The following is a 20,749-nucleotide window of genomic DNA, read 5'->3' on the forward strand; positions in this document are numbered from 1 at the left end:
GTCTGGTCAGTAAGGAATACTGGGCAATATTAAAATTGTGGAGTGATATCAAAACACAGGCAGAAAGTTCTAATTTTAACCACCAGAATTGTTCCACATTCTTGTCACTTGCTATTGTTAATTATTTTCCTTTTAGTCAGTCTAGGAGGTTTGTAGTGTTATATTATTGTGGTTTTAATTTGCTTTCCCTGATGACTAATGAGGTTGAGCATTTTTTTTTCATATTATTGACCATTTGTGTATTTTTAAAAAAAAAAATTTTTTTTTCAACGTTTTATTTTTATTTTTGGGACAGAGAGAGACAGAGCATGAACGGGGGAGGGGCAGAGAGAGAGGGAGACACAGAATCAGAAACAGGCTCCAGGCTCTGAGCCATCAGCCCAGAGCCTGACGCGGGGCTCGAACTCACGGACCGCGAGATCGTGACCTGGCTGAAGTTGGACGCTTAACCGACTGCGCCACCCAGGCGCCCCTATTTGTGTATTTTTTAAAAAATTTATCTTCAAGTCCTTTGTACAATTTAAAAATGGCAGTTGTAGGCTTTTTATGACTATAAAAATTCTTTATACATTCTAGATATAGATCTTTCTTCATACCTATTTATATATATATGTAATAAATATAAAATATATATTTATAGTTTGCCTCCTTCCCATAAGAGACTCTTAAATACAGAGAACAAACTGAGGGCTGATGGGGGGGGCAGGAGAGGGGAAAATGGGTGATGGGCATTGAGGACGGCACATGTTGGGATGAGCGCTGGGTGGTGTATATAAGCGATGAATCATGGAATCCACACCTGAAACTAAGAACACATTGTATATACTGTATGTTAGCCAACTTGACTATAAATTATATATTAAAAATTATATATATATTTATATATAACTTATATATAATGCCATGCATATAAGTTGTACATAATATAAAATATTTATACATAATATATTTACATAGTTTTCTCCTAGTCCATGGATTGCCTTTTCACTTAAAAAAATTTTTTAGGGGCGCCTGGGTGGCTTGGTCGGTTAAGTGTCCGACTTCGGCTCAGGTCATGATCTCACAGTCCGTGAGTTCGAGCCCCGCGTCAGGCTCTGTGCTGACCGCTCAGAACCTGCAGCCTGTTTCAGATTCTGTGTCTCCCTCTCTCTCTGCCCCTCCCCTGTTCATGCTCTGTCTCTCTCTGTCTCAAAAATAAATAAACGTTAAAAAAAATTAAAAAAAAAATTTTTTTAATATTTATTTTTGAGAGAGACAGAGACAGATGCGAGTGGGTTAGGGGCAGAGAGAGAGGGAGACACAGAACCCAAAGCAGGCTCCAGGCTCTGAGCTGTCAGCACAGAGCTCGACGTGGGGCTCGAACTCAGAAGCTGTGAGATCATGACCTGAGCCGAAGTCGGACACTCAACGGACTGAGCCACCAGGCGCCCCGCCTTTTCATTTTTAATAAGATAACATCTGACCAGTAGAAGAGTTAAAATATTAATGTTTCAACTTTCAGTTTTTCTTATGGTGCTTATCGTGTGATACTTAATAAGTATTGATCTACTCCAAGGCTAAAAATAAGTTTTCTAGTATTTTTATGTGTTTAGCCTTCCACACCTCGATCTCTGACTCATTTTGAGTTAATATTTGTGTGTGGTGGGTGGTAGTAGTGGAGGTGGGTTTTTTCTCAGATGGATATCCAATTGACCAGCATAGTTTTTTTGGAAAAAAAAAGAGTCTGTTCTTTCCCTCACTAAATTACTTAATACTTTTGTAAAAAATTCACCCATTGAGGTGTATTTATGGACAGTGTATTTTGCTTCAAGGATCTATATGTGTATATATCAATACCACAATGTTGTTTACAGGAGCTTAAGGCTTTTTTTTTTATTTAGATAGAATCAGCTCTCTACCTGTGTTCTTTTTATTCAGATTGATTTGTTATTTTAGATTCCTTTAATATTGTATATTTCTATACAATAGAATACAATTTCAGGATAGGATTGCCAGTTTTTCCAAGCATTCTGTCAGGAGTTTACTGGAATTCTATTGAAATTATGAAATTAATGTAGTAAATATATCAAGTCTTTGAATCCATTATCATTGTTTATTTATTTATTTACTTATGTATTTACTTTCACACATTAGTAGTGTCTTCTGAGTTTCCTATACGGGTCTTGAATATATTTTGAAAATGTAATTTTCAAATGTCATGATTCTAGTAGGATTTTATATAGCATTTTATTTGTAATTTTAATTTCTAATTGTTGTTATTATAAAAATACACTTGATCTTTTGGATTGGCATTGTATTTGGTAACCTTGCTAAATTAACTGATCAGATCTATTGGATTTCTTTTTGTAGAACCTTAACATTTTCCACTTATACAATCGTGTCATCTGCACATACATATATTTTTACAGTTTCAATACTTTTCTTTCTAATCTGTGAGTCCTTTATTTCTTTTTCTTGCCTTATTGCAAGGGGTGGAGCCTAGGGTACAATGCAGAAATGAAATGGGGAGTGGGAAGACTGTCGCTTCCAATCTTAGTACTCACCATAAAGTAGGATGTAAGTTGTGGGTTTTATGCAGATGCTTTTATCAGGTTGAGCAAGTTCCTCTTTATTCTTTATTTGTTTAAAGATTTTTTAAAAAATCATAAACCTAAGCTGGAATTTGTCACTTTATAGGCATCTATTAAAAGGGTCGTGTGTTTCTTCTCCTTTTTTCTAGTAATTCAGTGAAAATCATTGATTGATTTTTGAATGTTGAATGTTTTATTCCTGGAAGAAACTCTACTTGGTCACAGTAAATTATAATTATTTTTAAAAAATGACCAATTTCATTTGTTAGTATGTTGTTTAAAATCTTTGTGCGTATGTTTGTAGAAGATATTTATTTGCCATTTTCTTTCTTGTAATGTGAGGACCTTTTGATGATGCTGCTTCATAAAATGATGTGCTTAGTATTCTTTCCTCTATTTCTGAGACAAATTATGGAGAATTTTAGGCTCAACTTTCTCTTTCTACCAACAGGGCTATTGATATTTTGATAGAAATTGCACTAAATCTGTAGATCACTTTGAAACGTATTGCTATCTTAATTATACTAATCCATGAATATGAGATTTTTTTTATTATAGGGCTTCTTTAATTTCTTTCAAAAATGTTTATGGAAAGAGCATAATGTCCATCAACTGATGAATGGATAAAGAAATTGTGGTTTATATACATAATGGAATACTGCGTGGCAATGAGAAAGAATGAAATATGGCCTTTTGTAGCAATGTGGATGGAACTGGAGAGTGTTATGCTAAGTGAAATAAGTCATACAGAGAAGGACAGATTCCATGTTTTCACTCCTATGGGGATCCTGAAAAACTTAACAGAAGACCATGGGGGAGGGAAGGGAGAAAAAACAGTTAGAGAGGGAAGGAGGCAAACCATGAGAGACTTTTAAAAACTGAGAATACACTGAGGGTTGATGGGGGGTGGGAGGGAGGGGAAAGTGGGTAATGCGCGTTGAGGAGGGCACCTGTTGGGACGAGCACTGGGTGTTGTATGGAAACCAATTTGACAATAAATTTCATATTAAAAAAATAAATAAAAAGAGAAAAAATGTTTTGAAACTTCTTTATTTTTTCCTTTCTCAATAAGATGCCTTTCATTTATTTTTTAAATCTAATTTCTCTAGTAAAAATATTTTTAAAATTTTATTTATTTATTTATTTATTTATTTATTTTTAACTTAAACTTTATTTAGTGAGCATGCAGTACAATATTGTCTTCGGGAATAGAATTCAGTGATTCATCACTTACATACAACATCCAGTGCTCACCGCAACAAGGGCCCTCCTTAATACCCATCATGCATCTAACCCCACTTCCACTTACCCCCTTCTGTCAACCCTCAGGTTGTTCTCTATCGCTAAGAACTTCTTGTGGTTTGTTTCCCTCTGTCCTCTTTCCCCTTACCCTCCCATATGTTCATTTGTTTTATTTCAATTCCACATGTGAGTGAAATCATGTGCTGTCTTTCTCTGATTGACTTATTGTTCTTAGCATAGTACTCTCTAGTTCCATCCTCACCATTGCAAATGGCAATATTCAATTCCTTTTGATGGCTGACTAATATTCCATACATCCATTGTATGTATATATACAATTACAAGTCTTACATTTTCTTTATCCACTCATCAATTTATGGACATTTGGGCCCTCTCCATAGTTTGGATATTGTTGTTGAAGCTACTATAAACATTGGGATGTATATACACCTTTGAATTCATATTTTTGTATCTTTTGGGTAAACACTTAATAGTGAAATTGCTGGGTAATAGAGTAGTTCGATTTTCAGTTTTTTGAGGAACTTCATACTGTTTTCCAGAGCGGCTACACCAGTTTGCCCTCTCACCGACAGTATCAGAGGCTTCCCTTTTCTCCTCATCCTCATCAGCACCTGTTGTCTCTTGTGTTGTTAATTTTAGCCATTCTGACAGATGTGAGATGGTGTATTATTGTGGTTTTGATTTGTATTTCCCTAATGATGAGTGATGTTGAGCATCTTTTCATGTGTCTGTTAGTCATGTGGATGTCTTCTTTGGAAAAGTGTCTATTCATGTCTTCTGCCCATTTCTTAACTGGGTAATTTACTTTGAGTCTAATAAGTTCTTTATAAATTTTGGATACTAGACATTTATCAGATGTGTTATAAAGCTGTAGTCATCAAGACAGCATGGTTCTTCCCCCAAAACAGATACATAGTTCAATGGAACAGAATAAAAAAAACCCAGAAATGGACCTATAACTCTATGGTCAACTAATCTTCAACAGAGCAGGAAAGAATATCCAGTGGAAAAAAGACATTCTCCTCAGCCAATGGTGTTGGGAAAACTGGGAAGTGACATGCAGAAGAATGAAACTGGACTGCTTTTTTATACCATACGCGAAAATAAATTCAAAATGGATGGAAGACCTAAATGGGAGACAAGAAACCATCAAAATCATAGAAAGAAACACAGGCAGCAATCTCTTTGGCCTTGGCCAGAGCAACTTGTTACTAGACATGTTTCTGGAAGCAAGGGAAATGAAAGCAAACATAACTTTTGGGACTTCACCAAGAAAGAAAGCTTCTGCACAGCAAAGGAAACAATCACCAAAACTAAAAGGCAGCATATGGGATTGGAGGACATATTTGCAAGTGACATGTTTTTTTTCCTCACACTGCATGGAGCCGAATGCATAACTTGAACTCGTGACCCTGTGATCAAGACCTGAGCTGAGAGCAAAAGTTGGATGCTTAACTAACTGAGCTACCCATGCATCCCTCTCTGGTAATAATCTTTAGTAAAATGTTGAATATAAGGAGTGAGAGTGAGCATCTTGGTATTGCTCTGACTTTCTGAGAGAAATATTTTGTGGGATGTGGATGTTTGTTGAGTAATTTGTCTAAATTATTTTTCTAAAATCTATATTCTTTGCTATGTGTGGTTATGAAAACTTCTCTCTCTCTCTCTCTCTCTCTCTCTCTCTCTGTGTCTCTTTTAAGTAGGCTTCACACCCAGTGTCAACCCATTTCAGAGCTTAAACTCATGACCCTGAGATCAAGACCTGAGCTAGATCAAGAGTCGAACAGAACCATCTAGGCGCCCTGAACTATATCTTCTATTAGCTTAGTGGTTAGCTAGGTATTTGACAGAGACATCTTTGAACAATTCACACAAAAATAATGATAACGCAGATCTAGATCTATCTTCGGTTGTGTTCAGACTTTTGTGTGATGTCGCTTCTTCACAATATATTGAGGCTTTTTTAAAAATGATCTAATACTTAATTGTGTAAGTCTTCCATCTACACAAGGCAAATAATGTGTATTCTTTGTTATTTATATAATTTTATATATACATCTATATCCTTTTAAACTGCATTGTCTTTTTAAAAATATTTATTTATTTATTTTGAGAGAGGGAGTATGTGCGTGCAAGTAAGGGAGGAGCAGAGAGAAAGGGAGGGAGGGAGAGAATCCCAAGCAGGCTCCCCGCTGTCAGCACAGAGCCCAATGCCGGGCTCCACCTCATGAACCAGGAGACCATCACCTGAGCTGAAATCAAGAGTCGCTTAATTGACTGAGCCACCCAAGTGTCCCTAGACTGCATTATTCAGATATTTTCTATCCTTCCTGACATATTGCCTGCTTTTCTCATCAATAATATAAAAAGGAACATTGAAATCTTCTACTGTGAAGGTGGATTCATTTTTTTTAATGGACTTACCTAATTTTGTTTCATGCCTTCTGAGGCTGTATTACTAAGTGCATGTATGCGTCATGGTCATGCAGCAAGGAGAAGACAAATGCTGTAATTTAAGGGCAGTTTGTAAGAGGTAATTTTCATGATGTGGACCACTGTAGGAGAACCCGAGGAATGTGCAATGTTTCAGGCTAGTGGAGTTGAGTGTGTTAGAGTATGGTGCGTGAACAGAAGGGATGAGCAGAAGTGGAGATAAGCAATGCAAAAAGGAAAAATATATTATGAATTGAAACCTTAGATGGACCTTGCATGGACCTAGGAGGATCTTCTGCTGTGAACCAAAGACTATGATTTATTCAATCTGTTCCCATTAGGTTCCACTGACACTCTATTTCTCTCTCACACAACGTGGAGAGGGAGATAATACAAAGCAAAACAAAAACAAACCAAAATAAGGGGAGAAGATGTGCATTGTGGCACTTCCAAATTCTAACCAGTATCCTAAGTAGGTAATATCCAATTAAACAAAAGGGTTATACTTAGAATGATAAATAATTCTACATTTATTTAATTATTATGTATCATGATAAACAACAGACACTTCAGTCTTCAAGGAAGTTATTCTAGGAGAGGAGAGGAAGAAAAACAAAGACCTATATTATTACATCAGTGCCATAACATTACAGAAGTATTGAATCACTCAGGTAATAACTCTCAAGAGATAAATGAAATAAGCCTCAAGCCCATGTATATGACCTTATAAAAATATAGGCTTTGTTTCTCAAATTATAACCACACACACATTGGCCACCGTACGATGCCCACGGGAGTTTTTCCCTCGGGTCCCTCGTGTGCTTTCACCTCAAGGTATTCCCAGCAATGCTTTCCTGAAAGGTTCATTGGGCTGGAAGCTTCACAGGAAAGTCAGGGGCCTTCCGCATCTGTTTGCAGTTTTATAGCACAGGCACAGAAAGTAAAAAACAAAACAAAACAAAACAAAACAAAACAGCCTGAAGGATCATCTTCACATTCCAAAGAGACGTAAAATGTTGCAGAAGTGAGCCTCCTGCTCAGTAAGTATATGTGTGTGTGTGTGTGTGTGTGTGTGTGTACACACACATATATATATTAATATAAATATATAATATATATTATATATTCATTTATATAAAAATATGCATGTATAACCTTGGAGAAAATAATTGGGATTTTTAACAATAATTCATTTTATATAAAAATTTGATCTTATGAAATTCTTATCTTTAAGTTTAAATTCTTCTGGAATGCATTTTCTTTGTGGTTACTTGCAAGAGAGGGCATTCAGAATATTCAGGAGAAAATATGGATAATTTGAGGGAAAATTGAGGCTTTAAAGCTTTTATATGTACTTGTGAGAGAGTATTAAGCAAAATGAATAAAGTATGAGCTTCTAAATCATACAGAAAAAGGTTTACATACAGATTTCCGCTTAGTACTTGTATAACATTGGGTTGAAGTTTCTTTATTTGCAAAAACGGGGACAATAGTATAATAGCTGATCAGGTCATACTGTAGATGAAATGGTTTTTAAATTAAAAATATTTACTAAAGTGCCTAGAATATATTATTACTTAGTATTTTGTGTCTAAACATTTTAGTCTAACTACAGCACCTAGTTAAGACCATAACTTTTTATTTCACAATTTTTCCTTTATTATGGATACAATAGATTTTTTTAAATTTATTTATTTGTTTTTTGGTGAGGACGGGCAGAGAGAGAACAAGAGAGAGAATCCCAAGCAGGCTCCACACTGTCAGCGCAGAGCCCTATGCAAGGCTCAAACCCATGAACTGTGAGATCATGACCTGAGCCGAAATCAAGAGTCAGATGCTTAACCAACCGAGCCACACAGGTGCCTCATGGATGTGATAAGTAGTTTTTAAAAGCCAGAAAAATCATTTCGGATTGTCCTTGGTGGATGTTTACATTATCCACAGATTCTCATGTCCTTTAGTCATAAATCCATCTTCCAAATCACCTTATGAACCTTTTTTTCCCTTTCAACCTATGGTTGTGTATTTGCAAACATTCCTCACAGAGATATTTCTCAAGTAATTTAAAGTTTAAGGAGAGATTCTTGAAAGAAATTCTTTAAATAAAAGGTATGTAAAAAAGTGGACTCAAAAAATTCTTTACTCCAAACCCCCTGTGCATCTAAGCATACATATGGTGATATATATATATATATATATATATGTAATTATACGTGTGTCTCTTTCTATATATATTTTTTCTATAAATATTCATTTATATGTAATATATATTTAAATTGGGAGAAAACAAGAAGGATTTTTAACAATTCATCTTGTATAAAAATTTGATCATATGAAATTATATATATAAATTATATATATAAATATTTATATATATATATAATATATATATAAATATTTATATATAAATATATAATATATATAAACACACACACATATATATACATATATATGTATGTATATTTATATATATATGTATATATATATTCTGCTTTGGAAAATATTTTTCTATATGGGCCTGTGTTTTCCCAACTGATGTTCAATCTTTGTACTCTAAGCAACACTGGACCAAATGTTGAGAGATGTTGAATCTTGCACAAGAATGCAAGTTGAGTCTTGTTCAGGATGCATTCTAAACCAACAGCTGAACTTGCTACAGGTTCATTCGACAGCTTTATGAAAAATTATCTGTAGATCCATATATGTCCTTCAACTGATCATATTCTTCCACAAACAAGGGTTAGGTTTAGATATTCTCAATTTACAAATAAATACGTATTTGACTAAGCTCTGTTTTGAATGGAAGACAAGTAAATACCAACGCTAAGTTTTTCCTTGTACTTACTGTATATTTAACATGAGTACTTCAACCCATACCATTGTGGCCAAATAAAGAATCCATAGGTAAATCCAATGAGCCAATGAAAGTTCTGATATCTATTTTTTTATACAACAGTTTGTTCCTCTCCAAACATTTTTGGGACTTGACGAGTTAGAACTGTCAGGCCTTCTATTGTATATTCTTAAATGAACTTCATTTTGCTCTTGGATCCAGAAGTTTTAGTTCCACATACCAGCTGAAGGAGTAGGATCGGGGAGAACGAACTGCTCAGTGTGAACAAGAAATACTTAACAAGACATGGGAGCCTGGATGCTCACCTTCACAATCATCAGATGAAGAATCTGTCCACCACGTCATATGTTTCCCCCGTTGGCACCATTAAAATAATTCATAGACATTAATAGTCTTTTAGGCAAATCATGATTTTGCTGAGGAGGATGCTTGGTTATGGGTAAAAGGTGATGTTTCCACATATTCACTCTCTGCTCCTGCGTCTACTGCGTCTAAGTGGTTGCATTGTTCTAAATGTACCGTTAAATATTCAGGACATTCTTTAATCACACTGGGTTCTTCAATATGGCAACAGAGAACACCTAACTCTCCACAATGTTCCTAACATGTTAACAACAATCTCTAATATGTGTCTTTAGAATGGTTAGGAAAAAGGGAAAGCTTTTACATGACAAGAACCTGTGTTCCTATTTACAGATGCCCAAACAGGGTTTCCAAATCCCATTTCCTGTATCTCCTTGTTCTAAATATTGACCAAACCTGTCAAAAAGGGGAATCACTGAAACTATTATCCACTAATCAAGGATATTTCTCTGCTATGATTAAGAGCCTTGATTTTGTTCTTATTTTAAGAATATATCTTCAGTTTCAATGGATACATGCAATGTTTGTGTGTATTGGGACACTATATATAAATTATATACAGCATAGAGAAGGGGAGGGACTTGTTTAAAGTTATAGAGGTGGCAAATGGCAGAGAGAGGTAAAACCCATATCTTTTAAGGAGATGGAAAACAGTTGGAAGTCCATTTGCTCAGTGGGTAATATGGCGGAGTTGTTAAGAGCACGGACATGGCATCTGAAACAGGTTCATATCTTTGGTTGCTACTTGATACCTTAATGATTTGGTGGGATTAACTGAACCCACCTATTTTTCTGTTTCTCCACATGTAAAATGAGTATCAGCATAGTAACCATTGGTCTGTTATGAATTAAATGAATGCAAAATGCTTACAAGAGTTTCAAACAGACAATATGCTTTCATTGAATACCATTTACAGTCCCTACTGGTACAGCCACTCTGGAAAACAATATGGAGGCTCCTCAAAAAGTTAAAAAATAGAACTACCCTAAGACCCAGCAATTGCACTACTATTTACCCTAAGGATATAAAAATGCCAATTTGAAAAGACACATGCACCCTGATGTTTATAGCACTTTATCAACAATAGTCAAATTATGGAAAGAGTCCAAATGTCCATTGACTCATGAATGGATAGAGAAGATGTAGGGTATATAGAGCAATGACATGGAGGGAGCCAGAGAGTATCGTCCTAAGCAAAATAAGTCAGTTTGAGATTCATACCATATTATTTCAGTCATATTTGGAATTTAAGAAACAAAACAAATGAAAATAATGGGAATCAGAGAGACAAATCAGGAAACAGACTCTTAATTATAGAAAACAGAATGATGGCTACTGGAGGGGAGGTGGGTGGGGGTGGGTTAAATGGGTGAATGGGTGTTAAGGACCGCAATGTGATGAGCACCAGGGGTTGTATGTAAGTGACGAATCACTAAATTCTACAACCGAAACTAACATTATACCGTATGTTAACTAATTGGAATGTAAATAAAAATTTGAAGAAAGAAAAAATTAAACAAATATCATTTGAAATATAATGACTCCCTTAACCCAAAAGGATTTCAAAGATTGAGCCTGTGACAAATTCTCTATGACCTGCGTCTTTTTTTAGTGTGTAAATACCCCCAAACTCAAAAGGTGCTATTGACAATGTATGTTCTGTATCGTTTCAGATGAATTAACTTTCTGTTTAACTCTGGACTCACCTCAACCTCATGGAAAATCAGAACAACGTCACAGAATTTGTTTTCATGGGTCTGTGGGGAAATAAGCAAATGGAGCTCCTGTTCTTTTTCTGGTTCCTGCTCTGTTACTTGGCAATCTTAATGGGCAACGTCATTATCTTACTCACAATCACCTGCAGCCATTTAATCGAAGAGCCGATGTACTACTTTCTCTGTCACCTTTCCCTCATGGATCTCTGCTACACCTCCACCGTGGTCCCCAGGCTACTCAGGGACTTAGGCGCCGCCAGAAGAAACATCTCCTATAACAATTGTATGACCCAGCTCTTCGCTGCCCACTTGCTGGCGGGTGTGGAGATATTCATCTTGGTGTCCATGGCTTTTGACCGCTATGTTGCCATTGTCAAGCCCCTGCACTACACGGTCGTCATGAACCGGCAGAGGTGTAACCTGTTGATCTTCACGGCCTGGGCTGTGGGTTTTTGGCACTCCATTGCTCTGTTGCTCATGGTACTCAACTTACCTTTCTGTGGTCCTAATCAGATAGATCACTACGTATGTGATGTGAAGCCTCTTTTGAAACTGGTGTGCAGAGACATTCGTGTTGTTAGTATCTTAGTGATTGCTAATTCAGGGATGGTGGCGGTTGTCATTTTTCTTGTCCTGGTGGCTTCTTACATACTCATATTATATAACCTTAGGACCCGCTCCTCCGCAGGGCGACGCAAAGCTCTCTCCACCTGCAGCTCTCACGTAATGGTGGTGGTTTTATTCTTTGTGCCTTGTATCTATATCTATGTTCTACCTGCGGGGAGGGAGAACAAGGATAAGGAAATCTCCGTGTTTTACACTGTGATTGCCCCCATGCTGAATCCTCTCATTTATACCCTGAGAAACACGGAGATGAAAACCGCCATGCAGAAGGTGTGGTCTAAAATGGCACATTCAAATTTCCAGTAAAGGTGGTATTGACTGCACTTCCGACTTTGTGTCCCCAGAGCATATTATTTCAGGTGTTATAGAAAACATATAACTTTTGGGGGGGAAGCTGGACCAAATGGCCTCTAACATAGTAGAGCCAAAGAAGGAAGTCGCTGCAGTTCAGATTGTAGTCTGCACTCTAAACTTTCCAACTGGTTCCAGATATGGTTGCATGGGTTTGAGGAATGCTAGGAATGCCTTTCTAAAACACATGCCCAATCATATCACTACTCTCTCCAAAGATATGCAAGGAACACTATATTCCTTGGAACAAAATCCAAACTTCTCACTGTTTGTGAAAATTTCCCCTGGCCAAACTTGCTAATGTCAGAAGTCACTACATTGGTATAAAGCATGGTGTCACAATGACAGATATTGGGGCCAGGGAGAGGTGGGTGATTATTGACTCTGGTGTGTTTTTATCTCTGTGTCTTGTTAATTTGCTTCATATATGCATCCTCCCCCCTTTTTAAATATTTAGTTAATTTTGAGAGAGAGGGAGAGATAGAGAGAGAGAGAGAGAGAGGTAGTGCAAGCGAGGGAGGGGCAGAGAGAGAGGAAGACACAGAATCCGAAGTAGGCTCCGGGTCTGAGCTGTCAGCACAGAGCCAGACATGGGCCTGGAACTCATGAACTGTGAGATTATGACCTGAGCTGAAGTCCAACGCTTCACTGACCGAGCCACCCAAGTGCCCCATATGCCTCCCCTTTTCTCAAATATCTACAAAATGAGTACTATTGTAATATTACTTTCACTAACACATGTGAAGATTTAGCAGGCCATATGGCTGCTGGAAACGTTACATATTTTCGTTCTTTCTCTACCTTTCTTCATTTATTCCCTGTGCTTGGATGCTTTCAACCAGCTGCACTGGACTTCTCTACATTCTCCAAACATACTCTAACATCTGTCAGCGCTATGACTGTTTCTTCTCTCTTCTGTCTTCACTGCTTATAATCTTGCCCCCACTATGCCTTAGTGTTCATGTCTTACCTATAAGTCAGACTTTTGATGTTTTCTTATTCCAGAAGATTTTGCTGACTCATGGACAGACCAGAAGCATTTCTGTATTCTTCCCTGTTCTTTGTTGATATGAAACTATACATCTACTCCTTTCAAAACAATCCTGTGCCCCATATTAGTGTTTCTTCTTATGTGTTTCTCCAGTTTGATTGAGCCAACTCAAAGAAGTGGTATATATTTATTTTCTGTTATCTGTTTTCTAGCAATAAACCCATGCAAATTAAGAAGTTAACAGGTAATGAATTACTTTCAAAGATCCTATCTTCTCTTTTTATTGGCCTTTATACATTGTTCTCACATATCCAGCACCTCCCCTTATGTTATGAGCTATCATGGATTAATAATAAAATGTGTAATGTCAGAAAGGTTAAAACTTCAACATACATTCCCTGTAGCAATCAGGGATGAAGTCCAGCAGACTCTCAGCCCCCTATAATATCTTTTTTCTTATTTTCTGCATTTTGAGGTACTACTATTTTGATTTTCATTTCTTCCTTGTCCTCTGAATCACATAGCCTGGGTCTTGGTTCCCATTTGTGTAGACATTTCTCTCTGCGAAAGTATTTGCCTTTCTTAGCAGAACGATTGCATCGTTTTCACAGTTTCCTCGATTGAATTACTCCTGTCCCAGAGCCAAGGAGAAGTCCAGGACAAAACATAAATGAGATAGTGTTTGCTCTAATGTCAGGATATCTTCCTTTGATAGTTCTACTCTTAGAACTTTTCACACATCGAATTACTTTTTTGTTCTTCATGGATCCAGGAAACCCTGTGGATTATCAAAGATAAACATTCTATTTCATAGCAAATCAAGTCTGTCTAGTCATAGTTTGGTTTGAACTGGCTTAATATAGTAATTCTCCGAAGAATATTTGGATTATTTTTAATATAGAAATGTAGTGTGTATATTTGTTCCTGTGTATGTGTGATAATTCTCTCTCTGTGTGTGTGTGTGTGTGTGTGTGTGTGTGTAGTAGGGGGCAAGTGGATGGTCTTGCGGACGGGTCAGAGGAAATAAGTGACCCATCAGAAAGAATACTACACAACAAAACCAAAACATTTTCTTATCATTTGCTTTTTTCTCAAGAATTCATAAGATTTTATTGGCAAAAAATTATGACTATTTTATATAGTAAGCCCACCAAAAATATACTGAGCTAAGATTAGTTATCCAGTTGTAAGTTGTTCTTTCTAGAATTCTCTTTCCAGTCTGTAGAACAATATTTAATAACTTCAAAAATACCTGGAATCTCGTTTTTTTAAATCTTTTTTTTAAATGGTTATTTATTTTTGAGAGAGGGACAGTGTGAGTAGGAGCGGGGCAGAGAAAGAGGGAGACACAGAATCTAGAGCAGGCTCCAGGATCTGAGCTGTCAGCACAGAGCCCAACGTGGGGCTCGAACTCATTAACTATGAGATCATGACCTGAGCTGAAGTCAGACACTTAAGCAACTGAACCACCCAGGCACCCCTAAAATCTCGGTTTTATAAGTAAATCCATGTACTCCATAAACAGAAGGTTTTAGAAGGGGATTAGAAAAGAGGGATAAAAAGAACAAAATCAATTCTCAGCAGAGAACTGAGACAAATGCAGGGATTGGGGTTGTAAGTGAGTCACTTATACACATGTCTAATAAGGATGATCCTGTGTTTTTGTGTTATGGGTAGAGATATGACCAGCTACCTCCTTCTGTGTGTTGACACAAGCCAGCTTGAGTGAAGCGTGGTCAACAAGATGCATTATACTGAAATGGACAACCAGTAAAACATGAGCTCTGATATCCATCATTCTGACATGCTAGAATCTCTCATTTCCTCAGGGTTACTCTACTTTAAAAGCCTGGAAGCCAGCAGTAACACGTAAAAACCTGTTTCTTTCACACACAGAAGGCACAGCGTTCTTTTTCTTATGCTCATTTAGTAGCTCTTTGAGTGAATCTTTTTAACCTCTAGAAGCTCGTGTTCTTATTGGAACCACAGAACTAACTCTATTTATCTCACAATATGTTCAGTTGTGAGATAAAACGATACAAGGAAGTTAAAGCACAAAACAAACTCTCAATAAGTTCTAGTTATTTTTGTTGTTTTGTACCAGATAATTTCCTATAAAAGTTGATCTCCTAAAGTTTTACATGTATTAAGGAAATTTTTCATATATGAATTTGTGTATGAGGGAGGAGAATTGGTTCACCTCGTATCAGTGTGCACATTTTGGACTGAACCAACTAACCTGCAGAAATGAAGTAACACAGGACTAAGCCAAATGGTAAACAGAAAAGAAGTTGGGCTATATATTGAGACTGGATGTCCCTTCATATTTTATTATCTTCTCACTTAATGATTATATATATCTATATATCTATATATATATATATATAAAGGATAGATTGTTTCTTCTTGAATCTTTCCTTTTCTTCTGTTCTCTATTCCCCAACCATCTATTTCATCAGTATTGGTCCCGGCAACAAATACCTTGGGTTCCAGTCCTGATATAACAGGTCACTAATTTTATTCATCTGTCTGCTCTACCCACATACGTTACTCTGGATAACGATGCACATTGGACGGTACCGCGTGTGTTTGGTTCTGTTTGTCCCTCCCCAAGTCAGATCTTTCTGAAGCTACTATAAAAGGAAAATTCCAAAATGGAGCAAGCAAGCCTACTTAAGATAGTCTCTTTTTACAAATAGGATCAGGAGGCCATAAGTAAGGAAGCGTTTAGGCACATCCGCATTGGAGAAACCGTGAAGATTTTTGAACTTTTCAGAGAGCTGGCAGCCTTTAGCCTGGACTTAACGTCCTTCCTCCTCGTGACACCTGAGTCATCAGCATTCTTTGCTTCTAAAAGTGTTCCAATCCTTCATTTGCATATTAACCCAACCAATCCCAGTTACCCTAATTCCAATCTCTGTTTTGCAGAAGGGACCTGAATGAGAATTACACTCATAGCCTTTTGCCTCTATAACTCTGCCTCCCTTTGTCTTCCTGGGAACGCAGTTTAGGTTCCTACCAGAATCTGTGCCTCCCCAATTACAATTGCAGTTGCCCAAATAAATGTTTCTGTTTTAATTTTCAGTGAATTTTTTCTTAGTCAATACTAGCTTAATACTATTCCACGCTATATTATTTTTCTTCGGAAAGTAAGACGAACACAAGGCAGGCAGAGCTTCTGAATCGCTCTGTCTGAATAGAGCATCGGGGAACCTTCAGGGAAACTGCCGGACACAGGCTAACACAAAGATAAGAAGTGAAAGGGTACTAGGGTGCCTTTCTCAGTTAAGAGTCCAACTCTTGATTTTGGCTCAGGTCATGAGATCAAGCCTCCCTTTAGGCTCTGCACTAGGCCTGGACCTGCCTAAGATTCTCTCTCTCCCTCTCCCTCTGCCCACTCCCCACCCCCCACCCCCCTCACTCTCTTTATCTCTTAAACAAAAAGATAGATGTAAAAAGGATAAGATGTAAAGTTATATCCAGAAGATGCCCAAATGGCCACAGGCACCAGGGCCAGTCTCATGGAGAGCAGTACAGAGGCCTTTGGGGAAGATCTGTTCAGGAATGCCTCTGGGAATGTAATTTCTTAAGACTTTCAAAGACCTATAAATTCTTGTGTTGTCATATGTTATATTCTGCTTTTCCAAATCAGCTTTCCTTTAGGGATAGGCATACAATAAATGACATTCTAAAACTTAAAATGTGTGTTTGTTTTGGTAAGAATTTCAAAATACTTCATGTTTTTCTTTTCTTTCTTTCTTTCTTTTTTTTTTTTGTAGTCTGAAGGTCCATTTCTTACATCCCTGAGGGTTAATGAATATTTAAACTCCACCCCCCTCCCCTTGCAGATGTATAAAATGTTCTAAGACATGCTGAGATTCTCAAGATAATTTTGGAGAATTGACCTACACATGTTTGCGTGACTGGTGTATAAATCTCTGCCTTCTTCTTTCAGCTTTAGACACTGGAGAAGAATCAGTAGAGTGAGTACCTCAGGAGGGGGCTCTCCTGATTTGGTCTAAAACTAATCTTACAGCCCCTGAGATCTAATGATCAGTGAATTAACCATGCCGCTTCCTTGGAGATGCTCCACCACCTGCTTTGAGGTGGTTCTATGCTATTTAAGTTTATTCCATTGAATTTCATTCTTACACTGTATTTTCTGTGGCAGCACAAGAGAATTTGATTACTATAAAAATAATGTAGCTAACTTTAGTCTTATTGGACATTATTCGCAGGCAGAATTCCACGGGTGAACAAGAATAGGTGAGTCGAAGTTAAGGAAATCTTCAAGTTTCAGCAAAATTTATTGAGTCCTTTTCTGGTGCTTTTATATATTTCCCCCATATTCTTCTGAAGGAATAGCCCAGCTTTTATGACTGCATATCCCAATGATGAGTTATTTTCTAACTTTCAAAAATTTTGCTGCCCTAAAATGGACTAGATTTGTTTGCTTGAATTAAGTTAGCTTTATAGCGGGCCATATTCTGGTATCATTAGGAGGAAATATGAACTTACAGTGGAAACTACTTTGAGAGCAATGATTCTTGTTGTTTTAATAGCACAGTCAAAATGCAGCATTTTTATGCAATACGACCAAACTAATAAAGTAATAATCTGACTGGATTTTTAGAGTACAGGAAAATTGCATGCTAATGGTTAGCATTAAGAAATGACCAAAGACCAGAAGCTTTAATGTTGATGGAGTCCAATTTACCAACTTTATCTTTAATGATACGTGTTTTTTGGGTCATTCAGATTTATATATTACATACTTTTCTATACTTTGATAAAAAGTTTTAAATACCGAAAAAAGAAATGACTAAAGACAACTAATTGTTTAGAGTAATTTTGTTTCTTTTAACTAAAAGATTGCTCCAAATTGAAATTTATCATGGTCATCCTCATTAACACATAGTGATAGTTTCAGGTTTCTTGTTTCCTTGTTAGACTGGTTATATATGTAGGCATGGCAATTTCAGAAACTCCTCACTCAAAAAAAGAGAAAAAGTATAAGGAAGATAATGTGTAGTTTTGAACCACGTATGACCCTGGGGTATTTCATATTATTTTTTATTCCTCATTATATTTTTGCCTTATGTAATAGTTTGTCGATTCTATAAATGTGGGCCGTGAAGCTTTAAGAGGTTAGCAATAACTTCAATGTTCATAAATGACATGGAAGGGGAGAAAGTGAATTCTGCTTATGAGTTCTTATTAGAAGTTATCGGTCTATAAGAAAGGAAGACATTAATAAAGTTAGTAAGAAAAATGTTTGCTTAGTGTCTTTACTCAAATGGGGTGATTGACTTCTCACAGAACATGGGCCAGATTGCCCATTTTAAACTCTACGCTTCAACTCTAAATAACTATATTTAAAGTGAAATAAGGCAAATATAAGGGCATATTTCACTTCATATTGTAGACATATTTAGGTAATTGGTTTTCTTTTTACGTTCAAATTATAACTCTATAGAAACACAATTTGAATCAAAACAGTTCACCATTCAGTAATTATACTTCTCCATGTTTCTACATCTTTCTTGTTCTGTGATTCCAACCACCTTCAGAAGGAGTGCATAATATTTCCTCCTCTCATCACTTATGATTTCAATTATTTGCAAATTGGAAGATGTGCTCAAGAATCTACTGCATGTTTCAATGACAATAATCCTCTCACTGGGCTGCATCCACATGTCCCTTTTACTTCAACTAATAGCAGTGATTATAATAGCACTTTCCCCAGATTTCAGGATCAGAGTTTAAGAGCTACTGTGGATGAAACATCTGTGATAATCTAGAAAACAAGCCAAAATCCTATCTGAAGGAATACACATTTTGCTAAAAATGACCTAAAATTATTTCAAAATGATTTGGAATCAAGAAGGCTGGACCCCATGTTTATATCCCCTCAAATATTCACAAACATAGACTGGGTGATTGGTAATCTGTGACCTTGCATACTTTTTAAATTGGGACGCGATTCAAAGTGTTTCCCCTCACTGCTGGCCTCTGGGACACCCCGTTGTCTTGCTCTGCTCACAAGCGTGGGATACAGCCCCTGACTGACTGGGAATCCAGATATCTGTCCTCCACAGAATATTACTTTCTGATGTTAACAAATTACTTAGAATATCTTGATCTGAGTCTCTTTTATTGAAAATCAGGGGTTTGGATACGTCAAGTGATATCCATTTTACGTTGTTGACCAACCGACTTGTCTCACAATTAACTTTAAGTCAATTTGTTTTAGGCAAACACATCTATCTGTCAAGTACACAGCATGCCATCTCCTACATTAGGAATCAGCATTAACTATAATAAGGTAAGGAGAAAATTGATCAATAAATCATAAAATTATGAACCTCTACTTAAGAACAGGTCACTATGGAACACGATGAACTTGATAATTATTTTTGGTTTGTTAAGAACAATACAGAGGTTAGGAAGCCTTGTAGCAATAATAAGTCATCGCGGGAAGAGACTGAGTTTTTTTCTTCTTGATGAAATGAGGTTGAATGATAATTTAAAATAGAATTCGTTTCTCATAGTATAGACCCTTTTAAATGCTACACCAATTACCCACTCACCATCTAAACTGATCTTAAAGACAAAAGTTTGAATTTGTGTGTCATGGGATTTGATGACTTCCAAATAGTTTTGCTACAGTAGCATTTGGTGGTTTTTTAAAAATGTTGATTTATTTTTGAGAGAGAGAGAGAGAGAGAATGACAGAGCGAGCAGGGGAGGAGCAGAGAGAGGGGGGACAGAGGATCTGAAGTGGGCTCTACGCTGACAGCAGAGAATCAGACCCCGAGCTCACACTCGTGAACCGTGAGATCGTGTCCTGAGCCCAAGTCAGACACTTAACCAACTGAGCCACCCAGGTGCCCCTACAGTCTCTGTTTTTTTAATAGTCATCCAGAGTGCCAAGATAAGGTGGCTACATCGGGTCAGACAAAGGTGGAAAGTGTGGAATAGTGTTTGCATCTCATGGAGTGTCAGTTCAGTCCTCAGCACTGGAGAAAACGGCTCCCGGAGCGCATTCTCTCTATCCTACACACTATTTCCCCCTACATAAATAATATCTCAAGGTTGTCCAAAAGATGCAAATTTGCGAATCTTTGATCCACTCATTAATACAACATCTAGTTGCTGAGTGCTGAAACAAATCTGTCTTGGAGCTACATTCTGTATCATCTTCCTTTGTTGAATTTTACCGCCTAGAGTGAAATTCTTAGGAAAAGTCATGAAATATGAACAATGCACGTATGCTTGGGCAATTTCTTTTTATCTTTCATTTATCACTTGCCATCACAAATTTAGATTAATTTTAACCATTTTTTAAATTTTAACTTGTAAACTGTAAATTGGATAAATGAATAAATTGGCTTTATTTCTTACCACTTTAATCCATTGTCAGTCTATTTGCTGCTTAGTGTTCAACCATTCTTTGCTTTTAATGTACCTAAAACTATTTTAGTATAAGGTGGGCAACTGGTATGTATATTGACAGGACAAGGAAGTTCATCCTTTAAACAAATTAAACAATTCAAGCTGATGTATTTCTTTCCTTTTTTTTTC

General features: G+C 36.8%; 1 protein-coding gene across 1 annotated transcript; it reads left to right on the top strand.

Annotated features, from left to right (window-relative positions):
* The first annotated feature begins 11,199 nt into the window (after positions 1-11,199).
* LOC124506476 (olfactory receptor 4P4-like) lies at positions 11,200-12,129 on the top strand. The gene has a single exon (XM_047072548.1). It carries the CDS (start codon positions 11,200-11,202, stop codon positions 12,127-12,129), a length of 930 nt encoding a protein of 309 aa, XP_046928504.1.
* Positions 12,130-20,749: the final 8,620 nt, after the last annotated feature.

Source organism: Lynx rufus, unplaced genomic scaffold (assembly GCF_022079265.1).
Source record: "Lynx rufus isolate CCGP_SWC_20201006 ecotype Redwood Valley unplaced genomic scaffold, mLynRuf1.p SCAF_9, whole genome shotgun sequence".
Lineage (NCBI taxonomy): Eukaryota > Metazoa > Chordata > Mammalia > Carnivora > Felidae > Lynx > Lynx rufus.

What these genes read in the sequence shown, in the direction of transcription:
- LOC124506476 (XM_047072548.1), top strand. Translation starts at nt 11,200, where the DNA reads ATGGAAAATCAGAACAACGTCACAGAATTTGTTTTCATGGGTCTGTGG.